The following is a 19,677-nucleotide window of genomic DNA, read 5'->3' on the forward strand; positions in this document are numbered from 1 at the left end:
TATATGTACAAGGAAAGTTTCCTCGAGATACACGAAATGTTTTTTTGAATCAGAATAAATACTCCAAACTTTCTTCCACCAGCCGGAATTTCTACTTGTCTTCGACATGATCGATAAGGAGGGCTACGTATGAAGGCTTTTTTTTGACCAATTAACGGTAGAAAAACATGGGAAATTTGCATAAGCTGCCGTCTCGTTTCTAATAGTTTATTTGCTGAAGCATGCATCAATATTCGTCTTTTCCTATTAACACGAATCATATTTGAAATGCATAAACTCTACATTTTTCTGTTCGCCATTTTAGGAAATTAGTACAAGAAAATGAATAAACTATGAAAAAGTGGAAGCATAACTATAATAAATGCGACTATTAAATTCGACGTCTGAATCAAACTACGCATTAAACTATTTTAGTCGACTAAAACTCAGATTTGATTCGGCGCATGTAAAATGCGACGTTTGAACCGGGCCTAAATATCCTTTGCGTACCTCAAATCGCCCATGCTCGATTGCAGATCGCATGCCATTCCGGTTATCGTGCCAGCGAAGATATAGGTTTTTCCGTGCTAGCAATTTGTTTCTAATCCCAAGTTCAACTAAAATTTTCCCCCAGAAGCTATTTGACTTTCTGTAAGAATTGTTTTGGTCGCCAGACACATTTGACATAGCTGCAACAATTGCATTCACGTAAAACGTGTATTTCGATGGACGACCAGCAGTGCGCTGAAAAGCACAAACAAATGCAGTGAATGATAAAGGACATGAACGACCGTAAGACAAGAAGAAGCGATAACGTACCTTCATCATTTAGCGTTACACGAAAACGAGAAGAGCACAAAAGATTTAAATATAATCCTGAATTAACTTTTCTCGCAAAAGTAATAATTGCTTCGATAATACAGGAAAACCGTTGACATCAACGATTCAACGGTCAGTCAAGAAAGACGCAAACACAGGATACGACAAAGGTTTTAAACCGTGAAATTCTTAAAATGACGTTTGCATAAATTAGCATAAACTCAACAATTCGACGAAATAAATAAGACAAATATGTTCTATATTGCAACAAATTATATAGCACAAAAGTGTTGTTCTTTTCATAAGCCGTAGATTCTCTCCTCGAACTTGTGCCACGATAATCAGAACATCTTTCCAATCTTCAGAATCACATCTTTAAAATGGTACCCAATGAAAAATGATTGCAGCGTGTTTACCACTACTTCAAAATTAGACGTAAGTACATCTCATTTAAATAACGCACAAATTAATTAAACCAAAAAAGAAAACTATTTCATAAGCTGTAGAACCGCTTCACGAATTTGGACCAAGATAATAAAGATATATTTGTAATCCTCAGAACAAGATCTTTAAGACGATACTAAACACAAGTAAATTGTAGCGTGTTAACTTCATCAAAATTTGATATATATAAACATGTCAGTTAAGTACCGCGAATATTAATTAACGCAAAAGTCTCCACATTTCGCTGTAGATTCGCTCCTGGAATTTGGCCACAATAATAAAACATATTTGTAATCCTCAGAACAAGATCTTTAAGACGATACTAAACACAAGTAAATTGTAGCGTGTTAACTTCATGAAAATTTGATATATATAAACATGTCAGTTAAGTACCGCGAATACTAATTAACGCAAAAAGTCTCCACATTTCTCAAGCTGTAGATTCGCTCCTGGAATTTCGGCCACAATAATAAAGATATATTTGTAATCCTCATAGCAAGATCTTTAATCTGATACCAAATACGAGTATATTGCAGCGTGTTAACTAGTTCAAAACCCGGCATATTTAGACGTTAGTGAAATAATGCAACATGACAACTTGCCTATTAATTAACGCAAAAAGTCTCCACATTTCTCAAGCTGTAGATTCGCTCCTGGAATTTCGGCCACAATAATAAAGACATATTTGTAATCCTCAGAACAAGATCTTTAAGACGATACTAAACACAAGTAAATTGTAGCGTGTTAACTTCATGAAAATTTGATATATATAAACATGTCAGTTAAGTACCGCGAATATTAATTAACGCAAAAAGTCTCCACATTTCTCATGCTGTAGATTCGCTCCTGGAAATTCGGCCACAATAATAAAGATATATTTGTAATCCTCATAGCAAGATCTTTAATCTGATACCAAATACGAGTATATTGCAGCGTGTTAACTAGTTCAAAACCCGGCATATTTAGACGTTAGTGAAATAATGCAACATGACAACTTGCCTATTAATTAACGCAAAATCTCCACATTTCCAAAGCTGTAGATTCGCTCCTGGACTTTGGCCAATAATAAAGACATATTTGTAATCCTCAGAACAAGATCTTTAAGACGATACTAAACACAAGTAAATTGTAGCGTGTTTACCGTATAAAAACCGTACTATCTTGAATCCTGTGGTACCTTCACAGTCCACTTTGCATGGCTGTAGATTCGCTCCACGAATTTGAGCCACAAAAGTAAAGATATATTTGAAATCCTCAGAAAACGTACTTTCGGATGTTACCAAACACAAGTATTTTCCAGCGTGTTTATTTCTTGAAAATTAGGCCTTTTTAGATGTCAACATTTATGCATTGTAAACATCGCGCAATTATTTAACGTAAAGAGACAAAAGCGGAAGTAGTCTTTAAAAGGCTGTAGATTTGCTCCAAGACTTTCGACCAAAATAAAAATAGTATAATCCTTGTCTAAATAACTTGGTCTTTACAACGGCACCAAACACGTGTGCATCTTTTGCTTTTTTGTAGCAAAAAATACGGTTTTTTTCTATTTTGTTTCTGAAACTGATGTTATTTAATAATATTAAAATGAATGTGGTGTCAACTTCACACTTTATGCTAATTTTGAATGTTGTGGTGAATCCTGTGGTGAATGTGAGGACGAATGTCAGGATGAATGTCAGGATGACTCCTGTGGTACCTTCACAGTAGTACAATCACAGGATGAATGTCAGGATGAATGTCAGGATGACTCCTGTGGTACCTTCACAGTAGTACCTTCACAGTAGTACATCTAGTCGGGCTCATTTTCAAAAGCGTGACTTGAATTTTGAGCTTTCGAACTATACGTTCGGAAATCCTCATAACTTACATTACAATGGCTTCGGCTAATGAAATCGATATTATAAGTGAACTACAAAAGAAACCCTTTCCTGTTCGACAATCAGGCGAGCAAAATATACTCGTAAGGCAGCGGCCAATTCCAAATTTACAAGCGACTACAGGCAATAGAAGCTTTCAGGAAAGTTGGTACTCGAAGAAAGATTGGCTTTGTGGTAGCTCAGAAAAGAATGCATTGTTTCGTTGGCCTTGTCTTTTATTTTGCCCTGGATCGTCATCTTTATGGACGCAGACGGCATTCAAAAACATGAAGAATTTCTTATTCGATTGTAAGAAGCATGAGAAGGCAAAATCGCACATGGGTGCCTACAAGACCTGGAAGACCTATGGTTTTCAGCCAAGTATCGACTGTCTCATGTCACAAACTAGACGAAGAGATTCAGCGTCATAACGAGGAGGTAAGGCAAAACAGGGAAAAGTTGAAAACCATAACAGAAGCTGTTTTATACTTGTCTAGGCAAGAGCTTGCATTTGGGGGACATGAGGAATCTAGTAGCAGCATGAATAGAGGAAATTATAGAGAGCTACTTGAAAGTTTTGCCAAGATGGATTCTGTTTTTGAAAGGCGATTACATGGAAGGCTTGCTGAAACCCACCTTGCTGGGGGAGGGCGGTTTACTGGAGTCTCTCCTGATATTCAGAATGATTTAATTGATTGTCTTGATAAGATAATAGAGGATGAGATTTTAAAAAAATATATTACTGCAATTTCTTAACTATACAGGTTGATGAGGCAACTGATGTTTCTACCAAAGAACTATTGAGTGTAATTGTTCGAATGGACAAAGGGGAAAGTGTCATTGAAAGACAGCTTGGGTTTGTTGATGTTAGTTGTGATAGGACTGCAACTGCTATATCATCAGTGGTTAAGGGTAAGTTAAGTCAATATAATAATGTGAAAGAGAAATTTATTGGACAGACTTATGATGGTGCATCTGTTATGTCTGGTCATCTCAATGGTGTTCAAGCTCAAGTTCAGCAGGATTATCCTTATGCTCAATTTGTTCACTGTGCTGCCCATAGACTAAATCTAGTATTATGTCAAGCTGCATCCTCCATCTCACCTGTTAAGATTTTCTTTGTTAATAGTGCTTTCTGCACCTTTACTAGCAATTCCCCAAAGAAAAGCTTTACTATCATCCCATAGGCTTGAGTTTCCTAGTCCTGGTGACACAAGATGGTATTATAGGCTCATGTCATCAATGTCTTGCATTCTAACTATGAGAAACTGATAGACATATTTGAAAATCTTACTGATAATCCAATAGGTTGGGATGATGAAACGTTAAGTAAGGTTACTGGTTTACTTGGCTACCTTAATGGCTTCTTGTTTTGTTTCTTGGTACATGTTTTCCAGAGAATTCTTGAGCAGTCATCCATACTTTATTCTATCTTGCAAGACAAGGACACTGACTTTCATTATGGAATGAGTAGGTTTGAGAGATTCAAGGCCTTTGTTGCTTCTCTGAGAAATGATACAGAATATTGTCAGGTGTACGACCTGGCTGTTGAGAAAGTGGGACCACCAGTAACCAGGTATGACCAACGGCATAATTACAAACAAATGTTTTTTGAAATTCTTGACACAATTGTGACTATGCTGACTGAGCGATTTCAGGATAAGGAGCGTTTTTAAGTGCCCTCAGAAAAGATAAATCTTCTAATGGAGATTTATGGTGATATGTTTGACTTACCAATTCTAGTTAGCCAACTTTGTTTTATTTACAGAGATAAAGACTTTCACTGTGATTCATGCGATGAATTATTGAAATATATTTTTCAGTTCCATTATCAATCTAGTATTCCAGAAGTTGTAAAACTGTTAAAGATAAATGTCAATTACAAGTGCTTCAGTTGAGAGGTCATTTTCTTGTTTGAAGAGGGTAAAAAAATTATCTTAGAAATACTATGAGCCAAGGACGTTTTAGTTCTCTTTGCAGGATTTCCATTCACAAAGACATACTGTCAGAGAAAGAAGACGCCAACACATTGCATGATGAGGTAGTAAAGAAGTTCATTGAAAAACCACGAAGACTTGCTTTCTTATACAAATAGGTATTCATATATGGCTGATAGCAAGCTGATGATGTCTTACGTCCATGGCATGTGAGAATTTTTCCGGGAACTTTTTAATGCAGTCAATGATGATTGTCATTTCAGCACGACAATTTCATCACAACTTTTGATAGTTGTTGATGACAAATCTGAGCCTTTTTCGGTTCTTTTGTCAAAGTTTCTTTACAAGATGTACATAGGTATCTATTTATGTATGTGGTGTTGAGAAAATAAATCACATATCTGCAACTATTTTTGAACTGTTTCTCTGCTTTACTATAAGATCCTTCGGCAATTTAAATTAACCGAAATGGTTCTATTTCCTGCATAAATATCACGCATTTGCTTTCTAAGATAGCCGTTTCCGACGTTCTAGGGAGTCTAAATTTGGAAAATTTTCTCGCTCGGCGCCAACCAAATGTTTTCCGCTAGCTACGCCACTGCTCATAATGACAACTTATATATCTTTCAATGCATTTTACTAAAATCATAATCAAATTTTTCAATCAGCTTTTTTCACGCTTAGAGTCATATATGAAAATTATTGCAAACACGCGCAAAACTTGTTTACTGACTTTGCTACTGCCAGCTATCTGACAAATAAAATGACGTTTCAAATCACATAAATATGGTAAAGTTGTTTAACGGTAAAAGTTTCCAGGCATTACTATGCAGACGCCATTTTACAAAGACTAATTTATTCAAAGGTAACGAGTACTACACATTGAACTAAAATACATGGGACGCTACCTCAGGCAAATAATAGAGAGTTTACGTTGCACGGTTTTTTACGACGGCGACGTCTTGTGTTTCACAACGCCGGAGCAAGTGTATTTTTAGTTTACGCAAATTTACAATGCCGCCTCAGCGGAAAAATAATTGGCGGGAATATAAATCAGAAAACATTGCTTTCAAAAAAATTCAAAAACAAAAAATGCCGAAGTTGAGAGCAATTCGAGAGCGTCTTTTTATGTCTTATTCGGATCAATCAATCGACGACGAAGACTTTATTTTGCTTTTTAACTTAAATACTGCTAAAATTCCGGATTTGCCTTATTGGAAATACGAAGAGTTTGATTTAGGTAAATTAAGCGACGACGATTGTAAAGCAGAATTTTGGTTTATGAAATCGCACATTTACACTCATGTGGATGCTTTGAGGCTACCACAATTTACTACATGTTATAACGGCCTTACGGTTGATAGTGTTGAGGCATTGTGCATATTTTTGAAACGTTTTGCCTACCCTTGTCGATACCAGGATATGTTGCCAAGATTTGGTAGACCAGTCCCTCAACTCTGTATGATCAGTAATGCCGTCATAAACTTTTTATACATGGAGTGCAACCGTTTGCTGTTAACATTTGATCAACCATGGTTATCTTCAGGCAACATTCAAGAATTTTGTAATGTAGTGTTTCAGAAGAGTGGTGCCTTAGAAAAGTGTTTTGGTTTTGTCGATAGGACAGTACATCCAATTTCTAAACCTGGTCAAAATCAAAGAGTTCTTTATAATGGCCATAAAAGAGTCCATGCCATAAAATTCCAGTCAGTTTCTGTTCCAAATGGTCTTGTGGCTAATCTCTTTGGTCCTGTGGAGGGTAGACGCCATGAGAGCGCAATACTTGCAAGGTAGCAAGAATAACTCCTCAACAGCAACAATGGAACAAAGCAATGAGCAGTGTAAGAGTATCTTTCGAATGGATTTTTGGGGACATAGTTAATTATTTTAAATTCCTTGACTTCAAAAAGAACCTAAGAATACAACTTAGTGCAGTAGGGAAAATGTATATTTGCTGTACCTTACTTCATAATGTAAGATGCTGTTTTTATGGGTCTACAACAGTTTTTTGAACTTCAACCTCCTTATACATGAATATTTTGTGTAAAAAGTTCAAAAATATTCAATCTTACCATGCATTACCTCGTTTCTGTGATCCTTTTTTGAAGTTCCATGAATTGAAAAGTACATTTCACGAACTAGAATTTCATTATGTTCATTTGTCCAAGTCATTGCTTTTTTGCTAAAATTACAAATATAAATAAGAACGCAAAGGAAACCAAACAAATAAACTAATTATAAATATATAATATTTCGTGCATATAAAAATATAATAAAATATTAGTTGAGTTGTAAAATTTTAAAAAAAAATCGATTTAGTACTCTGTGTGTTAAATAATTTGCCCTTATCTCAGTACAAACTGAAGATGACAGTAACTCATTGCTAAAAAATGCTTTAAACACTTAAAACTGTTCGATTCCTACCTTTTTGTGTTTTGATGTTCATCCGCCATCTTGAATATGCAGGACGCGCCTAAAGAAGACGCTTTCACGGCGTCGTCGCCAAAGAAAGCAGCCAAAATGTCAGGAAGCATGTGCACTAGCATTAACTCCCAGCGTCGTCAAAAACATAAGTTTCGTAAACTCTTTAACCCATAGATTTATATTTGAGGACGCGATGTCAAAGACGACGTGATTTGACCGAGGTGGTCTAGGTCGACAACGCCGTCGTCTTTCATGTGAAGAGTGATTTAGATTATGAGAGAAGACGACGAGTTTTTACGAAAAAAGAATTTCATAGTTTATGCGATTTTACTGGGTCATTTAGCATTTGTTTCTATAGTCGCTGATAATTCAAGAGATTATGGAGGAAAAAAATAACACTTTAGTTGAGAATAATAGTTGGTTTGCACGGATAGAAAAACATAATACATTTCTTTTAACTTACATTCATTTTTGTTTATCACACAGGGACGGTCTAGAGTATGTCAAATCCGTCGCGCGACAGATGTTTGAAATTCAAAAATTACCTATTCATATTAATTAAATATTCATTAATTATTCTTACGTTATTATCGCATTTACTTCGTGATAAAAATCCAGCTTTATTTATTATTGAAAACTAATGACTAATCCAATGATTATCTCCTTGGTAACCAGATCAGTTGAATTTTAATTGACCTGGAATAACCGACTGATAAGCGGGGTGGCTTGACTGGTTCGACTTATAAAGGAGTCTATGAACGCCAGAAACGCTATTTTATTGGTCAATGGCCAGATCAGTGGACAGTCTGGAATAATCTCGACCGATAATAGGGTGGCCGGACCTATAAGGAGTCCAATTGCTATCTTACAATTGGTTCATTTGAATTTTGTCTTACTGTGATTGGTTTGACCGATTTCGACTGATAGCCAACTGAACTAACATAGTCAAGCTCAATGTCTGAATTGAATGTTTGATCGTTCATAGTAATTTTCTGAAGCATGATAGAAACTAAACTACAATCAGATGGAATTTATGGAAATCTTTACAAATTCATATGTTGACATGAATGCTGCTTTCCAAACTGGGAATTTTTCAAGAGGGTGAAAAATTTATGGATGAATTGTAAATGCTTGGCAAAGACGATCTCGCGAGCGACATTTCAGTCATTGATGTTCAAAAGAAAGCCAACATTGTTTTGAATTTTATCAGCAGAAATTTACATCGAAAATCGTAAGTAAAGGACAAGTGAAGTGTATGCATGAATGCAATATATCAAAGTCAATTTATGCGAGTGTGATGCGATTTATGTTAATATGGCGTATGGTAAGCAGATTGATGCTTCTAAAATTGTTGTTGCCGAAGGACTTTTAGCTATGATTTCTTTAATGCTTGGGGAATCGTGGCCGTTATATGGCAGCGAAATCCTACATTTCTGCAAATATATTTCAATGGACAAAAAATCTGTAGCCATAAGGTGCCATACTATTATTTACTTTATCATAAACAAATGTTTGGGGCTTTTCAGTTTATGATCATTGATCATTCAATCATTGGACAGTTATACGACATATTGTTTAAGATTTGAGAAAACTAACATTGATTACATGAGAAGCTGTTTACTATAACCTGTGATTTTGAGTCTTATGATCCATGAAGCTTTTATTTTGACAATTTGACTGGAATGGTATTAAACCTGAGTATTTCACATACATGAAATGTTGTCCCATGTCACATATTGTCCCTTTTCTAACTGAACACCTCATGTAGAGATGTAAAGGTGTGTTAATCTACGGCTCATACCAGATTGTTGCCATAAATTCCAAAGGCTATTGATATGTATATGAAAAGCATTTTTATAAAGTAAAAATGTCTTCCTATGTATGCAGATAAACCTTGAAATTTGGCAAAACAGCAAAGTATTTTCATGATCACTAGGTAATTTTTCTGATGATCATTATAATTTCTAAACTAAATTATTTTAGATTTACATTTAAACAGCTTTGATCATATGAAAAGATATTTATCATAACCAGTAAGCATGACACATAAACCATTTTAACATTCATGTAATTATATAATTAAAGACATGTTGGTTACATTCTGTTTGTATTTGATAATACAATGCTACTAGTGATTGCTATATAGCACACCTTGCAGAAGATAATAGTCTAGTGAAATGCCTAATAAACATTTATGGCATTAAGCTTAACTGCAAATTTTCACTCTGATAATTTTTGCTTAATCTTTGGCAGAAAAAAATTTTGAGTTTTTCTCAAAGGGTGAATTTGCTGGCACTGATGTGGAGATGGGTAAAGAGTTACAATAAACTTGCATGGTTTGAAGTCTGAGCTTTTCTATATCTATGAACTGTCACTTATAGTACCAAATTTCTAACTTAACTTATTACATAGAGGTTTGAATGGGGGTCTATGCCTGACAACTTGGTAGAAATTTTAAAGAATATATCTGTTTTTGAATAGCATTATTGTAAAATAAATTTACGTTCCTAGACATGCTAATGAGCCATATATTTGGCATGCTAATGAGCCATATTTTGGCATGATAATGAGCCTAAATATTTGGCAAAACATTCAAGTATTGTTCACTTTATTTTTTTTGAAAAACGTAAGAAAAATGTGTTGTTTTACGCAAAACGATGCCCACAAAATACATTTTGTATTGCTCTAAAACGCTGAAAATGGCATTTTCAAGGCTCTGAAATTCAAAATTTCTCAGGGGAGAATGCCTCAGACCCCCCCAGGTGCAGAGCACCTCCGACGTTTTATGACTGATGTTTGAAAAATCCTAGATCCGCCCCTGTTATCACAGTACTGCTATTTTATGGCATTTGACTCAGATTTGCAATGGTAAATTTGAGTTGTAGATTGGTTTATGTTGATTGTATTAAATATAGCGCAAGTATTAACAAAACATAATAAAAATAGCATACAAGACACGCCAAATTTCAATGAAATGTAGATCTTCTTTTTTAAAAGCTGCTTTCTCTAGTTTGGATTATGATTTAAGGGCAGCATTGCAATCAATAGAAGGAAAAATTTATCTAAAACAAAATAAAAACGAAATTATTTATGTTGTTGATTGTTCACATGAACAACAAAGTATGCTTACTAAAGTAAATGGTTTCAACCCGGGAGTATCGTTATATGTTAGTAAATGATGATCGTCCAGGTTAATAAAGTCCTGAGAAGGACTGTTTTTGTTGTTGTAGACTGACGTTTCGACAACACATTGCATGATGAGGTAGTAAAGAAGTTCATTGAAAAACCACGAAGACTTCAAATTTTTATTTCTTTTGAGTTCGACCACATGCTGTAATTTCGGCTAAACGAGCAAATGGCAATTTTTTGTGAACACACATAAAGTTTCTATCGTATAAGAAATCAATCCGATGCTAAAGCAATCCGCTATAGTGTAAACGTGGTCTAAAAAATTGTGTCGTTGCGTATTCGTTGAGCAGAATAACAGTCACAAATCTCGTATATTCCAGTGTACAGCACAGCTTTAATTCTTCAGATGCAGTAATTTGTTTGTCTGCTGGTGAATTGCTTTTTTCTCATTGCGATGGCATGGATTCTTTTAAGTTCCTTCGTCTGCACGAACACTAAACCAATTCAATTTTGTGTTGTTTCTATATTTTCTATTATGACCTTATTGTATTTAGTCCCATCAATTTATTATGCAAGTAATTGTGCCGGTGACTCACAAGGGCATGCATGCATATATGTAATTAGTATTTTCTCCATTACAGCATACAGTCCTCAATATGTGATAAAACCTTTTGTTAGTTATGAAAGCAGAAATCATCTCGTCTGTTTTCTGCCATTTTTGTAGAATTCAAAAACTCAAAACGACTATGACAATGCAAGATTTCCAGTACAACTATGAATGACCGAAGGTTTCAATATCTCGAGAAGGTCAAGTTTTTGTTCCCCTACTAAAGACGTGGCATGGAAAGTACTTTGTGACAATGGCAGGAAAGATCTGTTTTGCGTGACTCAACTCCATTTACGTATGAATGTACAATCATGTAAACCAATATTCGTATAAATTGAGGCTTGACCTCTATTTGGACATCATTTCATGAGCTCGTCTACCAACTAGTTCAGACTTATTCCAAAAGGCACAATAGCTGTTAAACGTCAACAGAATCGTAGACTCCCAAAATTTGTTAGCCAAGCTCAGAATATAACAGCACCCGCAACTTTAGGAATGCAAAGAGCTTGTATTTCTTGGGCGCAATAAGTTTGTCATGTTAGAGTTCTTTGTCTAATAAAGAGTTTCTTTGTTTTTCGCTTTTACAGTCGATTTCTGCACAAGCACGAAGATTTATAACCTCATAATTAAACAAAACTCCAACATATTTGCAAAATATTTCAATAATAAATTCGTCAAAGTGTACATGGTTATAGAAAGAAACAAATAAACGTCATCTGAATGTTTTTGTGTTTTTTGGTATCTTTATTACGTGAAGCATTACCTAACACTGACATGTTTACATTCTTCAAAACTTTATAAAATTTCATCAATTGTTATTAATATTAAATGCTATTTCATGTGACCCAATTACCATATGCGCTCTTAAAGAAATTTTTACATACGTATGTCAAATCCGTCAATTCGTCGAACAGAGTGGTTGCAAGACGGCGCGCTTGGATAAGATACTTTGCTCAAGACGTTTTTGCTTTCCGTACTGTCAACCAAATCTTGTAAACGTTGTCCTGCTACTCAAACGTAAGACGTGAGTACTTCATAACCATTTCATATATAATGACTTGCGTAACGCAAAACACAAATGTTGTGATGGACAATGTCTCAAAAAAAAGGTTTAGGAAATGAGTTAAGATTTCTTCGAGGTCATCAGAAAAGATCTGTTAAGAAAATTGGATTACCTGTTTCTTTTGCTACATACGCTAAGTGTTATAGTAATTCGTGAGATGGTCTTCAAATTCAAAACGGAAGTTTAAATTCGTTTTACGCCATTTCTGTGAATGTTTACGTCCTTAAAACAAGTACTTTACTCAGTTTAGTGAGAGTATTTCAAACATTGAGTAGCTATTTTTATCTCAAAATATTAGTGGTAATCAACCATTATCACTTGTTGACCAAGCGCGAGGATTTTTGTCCTTTGGAGAAATATCGGACCGAAGTGTTTTGTATAGAACGAGATTGTGATGTGTACAAACTATTCTAACAGATCTTTAACATTTCATCTGGTAGAAAAACTGTGAATTAAAAAAATTTGCCTAAGAGTAGGATGACCGAGCTTATCTCGGGGACATAAGTTCTCGCCACTCCGAATTAAAAGCTCAGCATTTCTACTGCATTTTTCATTGTGTCCTTGCCACTCTTCTAAGTGTACACAGCGTTACTATCAAGAGCTGAAACTATATACTTTGACGTACTTAAATTCGTCGCCAATCACACACACACATCAGTCGCTCTGGGTTTAGCTTGGCAAGTCGATCAATCCAAAACGCCAACCTTCAATTGGTCTCAATTCTATCTTGCCTGGCTTTTGTTCAATGCATATGACTATCATAATATAATTCACACACTATTAGCGTCCCATGTTTTCTTACATTATTCTTCTGCCTCTCTTATATGGAATTTCTTACCACAGAAGTTGATTAAAAAGTAAGCGTGCGGGGGCTGATTTCAGAAAGTAAAACGTCGGCAAAATTAATAAGGAGCGAGGGAGGGGAATAACCCTCCTCCGTCCCTGCCGGATTTGATGACAAATCTTTAAACATTAGCAAAGCAGAATGATGCACGCGTAAGTAATCTAGTTTTCTTTATATGTGTTTTTATGGTGACAATTGGTTTCTCGCAATTTAACGACAACCGCATTCATGAAACAAATATTCTATTCGTGGTATCAAAATTTTCACCATCATTGGAGAAATCATTTCATATACAATATAGGCGATATAAATTTAATTATAGCCGTTAAAACTTCGAAGTAGTTATTTGCCAATGTAGGAAGAGCCCAATGATTAACATGGACAGCGCCTCAAAGTAAACCTAGAGAGGGAAGGCTAGAATTTGTATTTAGTAAATTTACTGCGTCTTGCTTTTTTAGGCTAAAATTTAAGGCTAACATAAGTTAAGGCCTTAAGTTAGGCTAAAATAAATATATATAGTGTTAGCAAAAGTTTTATAATCTTGAAGAAAAGTGAGGGAGGCCAAACCCCTCCCCAAGCGCCTGAAAGTAATGAGGAAAATTGTTTTCTGGTCTTTTGTTTCTTTATTATGAGAAGAATTTCGCCACAAACAACATGTTTTCAACCCCAAGAATTTTATAATTTTTAAAAATTATTACATTGATACTCTATACCTAATGAATTAAATGCAGTTTCACGTGACCTTGACATCATGCTGCGCTCATTTTATGATTTCATTGTCAAATTTTCAAAGCAGTTAACAGTAGATATCAACGAGTCGGCTTGTCTAGACCAAGATAACTTATTGAAGAAGCATTTTGGATTTTTCTCGATTGACCACATCTTCTTAAACATTGTGCTGTGACTCAAAGGAAATAAGTAAGTAAAAAACCATTACTTTACTTCGTGTCACCCGAGGTAAAATAGTGAATTTATATTGCGTCATTTGGTTTGAAGTTCGCTGTAAATGCTGCACGTAATACATAGTTGAAATGATATAGCATTGATTAATTTCTTAGAAAACTTCAGTGCAAATATGGTTAAAGTTGAATGGACTCTTATGATCTTATATAGGAAAGTCGATCTCTGTACGGGTGTAAAGATGGCCATGAAGACAGCAGCGTCGACATTGGACCAGCATTTTCTTGATGAGGTACTCTAAATAGCAATTTTTAGCAACTATGACACAAAAAGGATTAAGAAATATAGTAAAATATTGCATAAGCCCTTTCTTTAGCAAAGGCAAGTCACTTGCCTAAATTGCTACCTAAGTAATTTTACCTCCTACGCTCTTGTGTCAAGTTTAAATCCAACAGCATAGCACATTTCTGTCAGTTTTCACGGCCCTATATCTGTAATAACATCAAATGGGTTTCATTGATTTTGCAACTTTCTGTATTTTCATCAAAGTGTTAAAATGTGATTGCAATATTAACAATTCCGTGTATTGAATGCTTGAGCGCTCACCACTTCACTTGAAACTTAATGTCAAAAATGAACTTCATTTGTGAAAAGGACTTTCTGTAAACATGTAAGAGTTATTGACCTTCATTTTCCAGTAGTTTGTAGCCAGCTGCCTATTTAATTGAGCTACGTAAATGTTTTGGCGTCAACTTACGGTAAAACAATGGATTGCCAACGAGTTAAATTAGGTCATTCTCGGGGATTTCCCAATTACTGCAAGACCAAATAATGGTCTTGTGATAAAATCTACACATTCAATGTAGCATTTAATGTAATATAACAACTAAATTGAAACAGGCAGTAATACACTTTCATACACATACAAAATAACTAATCAAAAACGTCCTAAAATTTCAGTCAATTTTTGCTCAAAGTTTACTCTTGAAATCAGAAACTATGTATAATGATTACATTATCGAAAAATCATCATGAACTCGTGTTTTTTCTTGTAAACAACAAAAAAGGTGGACCATAGCTTAAATAATCAATTGAAAACATCACTTTCGTAAAAAGTGGTAAACAAAAACCTGAAAATTTTGACATCACCCGACAGCAAAAAATAAGCCTGGATATCGTGCTGATAATTTATTCATTCAAGATGTTTTGATTTTGCAAGGTGTAGTAACTGCAGTTTGTATGCTCTTTAAACGGTTTTTTACCTCCGTAGGACTTAATGTACGACATAGCTCAATAAATATTCGTTCTATGGTTGATTGATTGAACTGGATATGATAACGTGATTAATGGAATATACACCACATATTATTGTAATATGCTGAACTCTTGGAATTAGAATGTATCTTAAAATCTCAGGAGCATACGTATAATATTGCACAGGGTATGTTTTGCTAAAAATTGATAGTATCTGCTAAGCAATAGCAGGCTTTCAAGTCTTTTTTATCTTTCTTTGATTTTTTTTGTACTGACGTAATAGTTATTATGGCGCATGAAGTGTCCAAAAATCGTAGAAATCTTAGAAAGAAGAAGAATGAGAAAAAACTCATGCTCTTGATTTGCATGCACAGGGATGTTTGCAAAATAAAAACAACAAAACGCGTGCGCTGATTGGTCAATCACTGAATTTTTATCAGCCTGTGCAAACCGATCTGAGATAAATCAATTGAATAAATCAAAAAGAATTGTCAAATCAATCATGAATAAATGTCAGAGAAAAAATTGAAACAGTTTTTTTAAATTTTTCCGTTTTATAGTTCTCTAGAACGTCGCCTCTGCTTGCATAAGCATGTGCAAACAGAATAAACATCTTTACTTCTTGATTAAAACATGATTGGTGACACTTTTTACAAAGATATTTCTAAAAAATTACAGTTTGCCAGGCAAAAGGAGATCGTAGCCGAAATAGAATTGCAGTTGGAATGTTTACGATCAATCCATGAACCGCTGTCGTTGGAAGTTGCACCTGAAAACATTAGTTTATCTCGACGTCCCCTTCAAACGATTATTGAAATTTGCAAAGTCGGAAAAAGAAGAGTTGAAAAGCTTGAAAATGAACTCATATCAAAGATGCGCGATAAATTTGCCAATATGAAGACAGAGGTAATTTTGTAAATTTTCATTTTTGATAAAAAAAAGTCTGTCAAACACTGTTTGTGCGAATTTGTAGCCAAATACGTCGTATTACTCTTCATCTTTGATAAAAAACTCAAATTATCAGCTGCGGTTTGCAGAACAACACAATTCATTATTCTCAGTAAAACCAAAGTTTATACTTACTCTACAACGAATACATGAGAACACTGATTCAATCGCTTGAGCATCTCGATAAGTTAGCGCTTATTTCAACAAGATTTCATCTTTGAAAACATAGTATTTGAGCCTGCGCGCGCAAAAAATCTTTAATAAATCAGTATTAGGTATTTCTTTTATAAGTTGTTAGAATAGGTCACGGTCAATTAAATGAGCACAACGATACATATAGAAATTTAAGAAAATGTATGAAATAATTAAGTAAAAGCAAATCATGCTGGATAACATAGTAGATGTCGAAAAATTCATCGACTATGTCGGAAAAAGACAAAAATTTGCAAATAATATGACCGGTGAACAGCATATATTTTTGGTTATGTTGAGCGTCGAGCTACAGGGCCACGTTTCTGATGCAGCGCTGCTCGCTATTTATTTCTAAATTGGTGTTTTTTTAAAGTCTGTGATGTCGATATGTGAATAAAAGCATAAATATAACATTACAGCATTATCGGCAAAATTAAACTTCGTAAAAAGTTTTTTGTGTGATCCATGTCATCATATTTTACCATATAAATTCCCTTTTGATATACATAAATTCGATTTCACGCATATGAAAACGGCAGTAAATAATCGAACATTTTGCTTCTTGAACGAATTTTTTTAAGAAATATTTTTCAATTGCAGCGGAAAATAGTCCAGGAAACGACGACAGGTGTGCCAGAACAAGGCGAAGAAAATGAAGGTCAACCGGTATGTCTTTACTTGATCGGCATAGAATTATGTATAGGATTCTCATTCAAAATAACTTTCATTGATCTCTTTTCAGCATGAGGCAACTGAGGAAACTGAATCACTGTTATTGACATCCAAAGAACACGAAGAAAATGTGAATGATGTGAGTAAAGTGATTGATATGAAGATAGACTCTTACATCAGCTTTTTTAATCAGTCAAATTCGAGACTGTTTGATTGAAAAGTTTAATCTTGGCCAATGCTTAGTATTAAAAAAAAAGACAGCCAAGGGTTCCCTACTGTTTAATATTTCACTCATTGATACACAAAATCATAATTCTGTAGGCACTTCAGTATCAGTCAGTATGCATATTCTAAAAATGGTATACTTCTCCCATCATCTATGTGCCAATGCTTTTTCTTATCCAATGACTGTTCATGCGCATGGATAAATTTGTAGTCTAAATGTGCTTTCTATATCAATTAATGTAAGTTTTTGTTTATTGTAGTCTAAAATATACTAAAGACCGAGGGAGAAAGTCTTCCACTAGAGCACAATGAATCATGTATAGACCATCAAGTATGTGAACATGCTGCAAACTATGGCCAATGATATTTTTCTCAAATTATCCGTTCTCGGGCTTCGTCTTTGTGTAATATTCACTCATAGATCTTTTACACTTTTTAATTGTTGATTCTATTTAGGTTTCAGCCCATCATCATGATTTTAAATTTCTAAACTTGGTTATTAAGTATTGTTTAGAATTTAGAATGTAGCAACTCGTTATTTTACATGATCATAATTTCATACTTTAATAGCAGTAAGATTTTATTTTCCATCAGTAGTAGCTACTTCTCCATTTTCCTGGTTGCATTGATCTTGTTTATTTAATTACGATTCGTGCTTATGGATATTACAGAAACCGTACAGTCTAACTGTCCATATGTACGTTGAATATTTTTAATATGTTGTTGTTGTTGTTTATTTATTGTTAGACAAATATGCTCAACTCTCACAGAGTTCCTTTACAATGCAACGAGTCAGACAACAGGCAACGACAACGGGTAACAGACAACGAAGTATGCGTATATTGCTAACTATTGACAATCCTAATTTCTCAATTATCTTCTTCAATAACCCCAATTATCGAGTTTGCTACGATGGTAAAATATACTATAATTATATAGGTATGCTGTCTTGATCCACGGAAAATGATTTTTTGCAAACGGTCATGCGGTCTAGTTGCTCTGCAAGTGATGCTACGCGAAGAAGGCGTTCCTTTTTGTATGTCAAGGTTGTGTCAGAAATTGCAGCAAAATTTGTTGACCAAAAGGCAAGAAAAACTTGAGAAAATGGATGGTTTGTTGCCATGCCCGAAAGTACTTCCTTTCCTGTATGAAAAAAAGTTCTTTAAAGAAATACTCCTCGAACGAGGGTTTTCACTGGAAGAAGTGAAGAATGCTTTTAAAATTCAGGGCGTAAAGCAGGTGTTTTGCTTTATCACACGAAGAGCATAAGCCATTGTGTTAATTTGGTGAATCACATGAAGGAATAAAATTCATGATTGGACTAATGGCAGAGACGATCCGATAGACTTTGAAAAGCCCTCTCTGCTCAGGTTGTTGTTTTGTCTTATACAAATGATGAAGATGGTAAAATTTATGGCATTTCCGTCATTGGTAATGAATGGGATGATTGCTATTCAGACATTTGCAAAACGGAATATATCCAAAGTCACGCAAATAACGGAAATCTTAGTTGTTCAAATAGGGAGGAGGTAGCTGATGGACTTTAAACTTAAAATTTGTTGTGAGTGTCAGCCAAATTCTCAAATTCCCCACATCCAGTCAATTATAATAAAGTTATAAGGAAGCATATAAACTTACAAGATGTAGATTTTACGGCAAACAAGAAGGCATTGACACCTCATCCCACAGCATATGTACCAACATACCAAGCATCCAAAACAAAAGCCTCCTATCGACCTTCTTCTAAGCAAAAAAATAACCAAAAAAAGATCAGGATATTATGTAATATGAGCTAACAGAAATGAATCCATGGGAAAATGACCATTAGGCGCTCATTATGCCAACCAAAAAAAAACAGATAAAAGCTTCACAGGAGAAAAGCAACAAACGAACTGACAAGATGAAAAATTGTTACCCCAAAAAAGAAAAAATCCAGAAAAGACCTACATGCGTAAGGAAGAGAAAAATATAGCTAAAACACAAGTTGCAAAGCCACTTGGATTTAAAAATGGAATTCATAAAAATAGGTGAGTACATGGAATATAGATTTCTTCGAGCATACAAAAATGCTGGTTGTATTTCTTCGATAGGATGAAACGTGGTTACAATTGAATAAACGTATAATTTAATTGATAGAGCAATTCATCAGGGGAATAGTAAAATTTCGAGTGCTTACGAATAAACATACGAGAGTGAGTTTATTTTAAAGACTGCAACGAAATACTATCGAAGTTCGAGCGCTGTTTACAATCTTTGCAATTTTCTAACTTTCATAAACATTAACCACAAAAACATTACATTCTTTACATTTTATGAAATTCTTGAATTTCAGAAGATTGCAATTGTGGAGATCTTTGTTTGCTTAAAACTGCCACCATGTTTTT

General features: G+C 34.6%; 2 protein-coding genes and 1 long non-coding RNA gene across 6 annotated transcripts; 2 read left to right on the forward strand and 1 right to left on the reverse strand.

The window, feature by feature from the left end:
• Positions 1-958: 958 nt before the first annotated feature.
• On the reverse strand, positions 959-1,326 carry LOC124434488. The gene is made up of 2 exons (XR_006944785.1): positions 1,262-1,326; positions 959-1,171 (listed from the first exon to the last, which is right to left on the reverse strand). It is a non-coding gene; the product is annotated as an uncharacterized LOC124434488 (long non-coding RNA).
• Positions 1,327-2,985: 1,659 nt separating this feature from the next.
• LOC124434941 lies at positions 2,986-5,445 on the forward strand. 4 transcript variants are annotated; one of them, XM_046984889.1, is made up of 5 exons: positions 2,996-3,536; positions 3,863-4,010; positions 4,407-4,674; positions 5,079-5,139; positions 5,194-5,445. In XM_046984889.1, the coding sequence occupies exons 1-5, from the start codon at positions 3,417-3,419 to the stop codon at positions 5,209-5,211; spliced, it is 615 nt and encodes a 204-aa protein (XP_046840845.1). In that variant the 5' UTR covers positions 2,996-3,416; the 3' UTR covers positions 5,212-5,445. The 4 variants fall into 4 exon arrangements, 2 of the variants coding, with proteins under 2 accessions (XP_046840845.1, XP_046840844.1); XR_006944942.1 differs by having other exon boundaries at positions 2,998-3,536; positions 4,496-4,674; positions 5,079-5,445; XM_046984888.1 differs by having other exon boundaries at positions 3,003-3,536; positions 5,079-5,445.
• A 6,603-nt stretch (positions 5,446-12,048) lies between these two features.
• LOC124435012 lies at positions 12,049-18,597 on the forward strand. The gene is made up of 8 exons (XM_046984961.1): positions 12,049-12,219; positions 14,216-14,294; positions 15,935-16,162; positions 16,997-17,062; positions 17,139-17,207; positions 17,554-17,624; positions 18,041-18,124; positions 18,233-18,597. Exons 2-6 carry the CDS (start codon positions 14,244-14,246, stop codon positions 17,566-17,568), a joined length of 429 nt encoding a protein of 142 aa, XP_046840917.1. The 5' UTR covers positions 12,049-12,219; positions 14,216-14,243; the 3' UTR covers positions 17,569-17,624; positions 18,041-18,124; positions 18,233-18,597.
• Positions 18,598-19,677: the final 1,080 nt, after the last annotated feature.

This window comes from Xenia sp. Carnegie-2017, unplaced genomic scaffold (assembly GCF_021976095.1).
Source record: "Xenia sp. Carnegie-2017 unplaced genomic scaffold, XeniaSp_v1 HiC_scaffold_14, whole genome shotgun sequence".
Classification (NCBI taxonomy): domain Eukaryota; kingdom Metazoa; phylum Cnidaria; class Anthozoa; order Malacalcyonacea; family Xeniidae; genus Xenia; species Xenia sp. Carnegie-2017.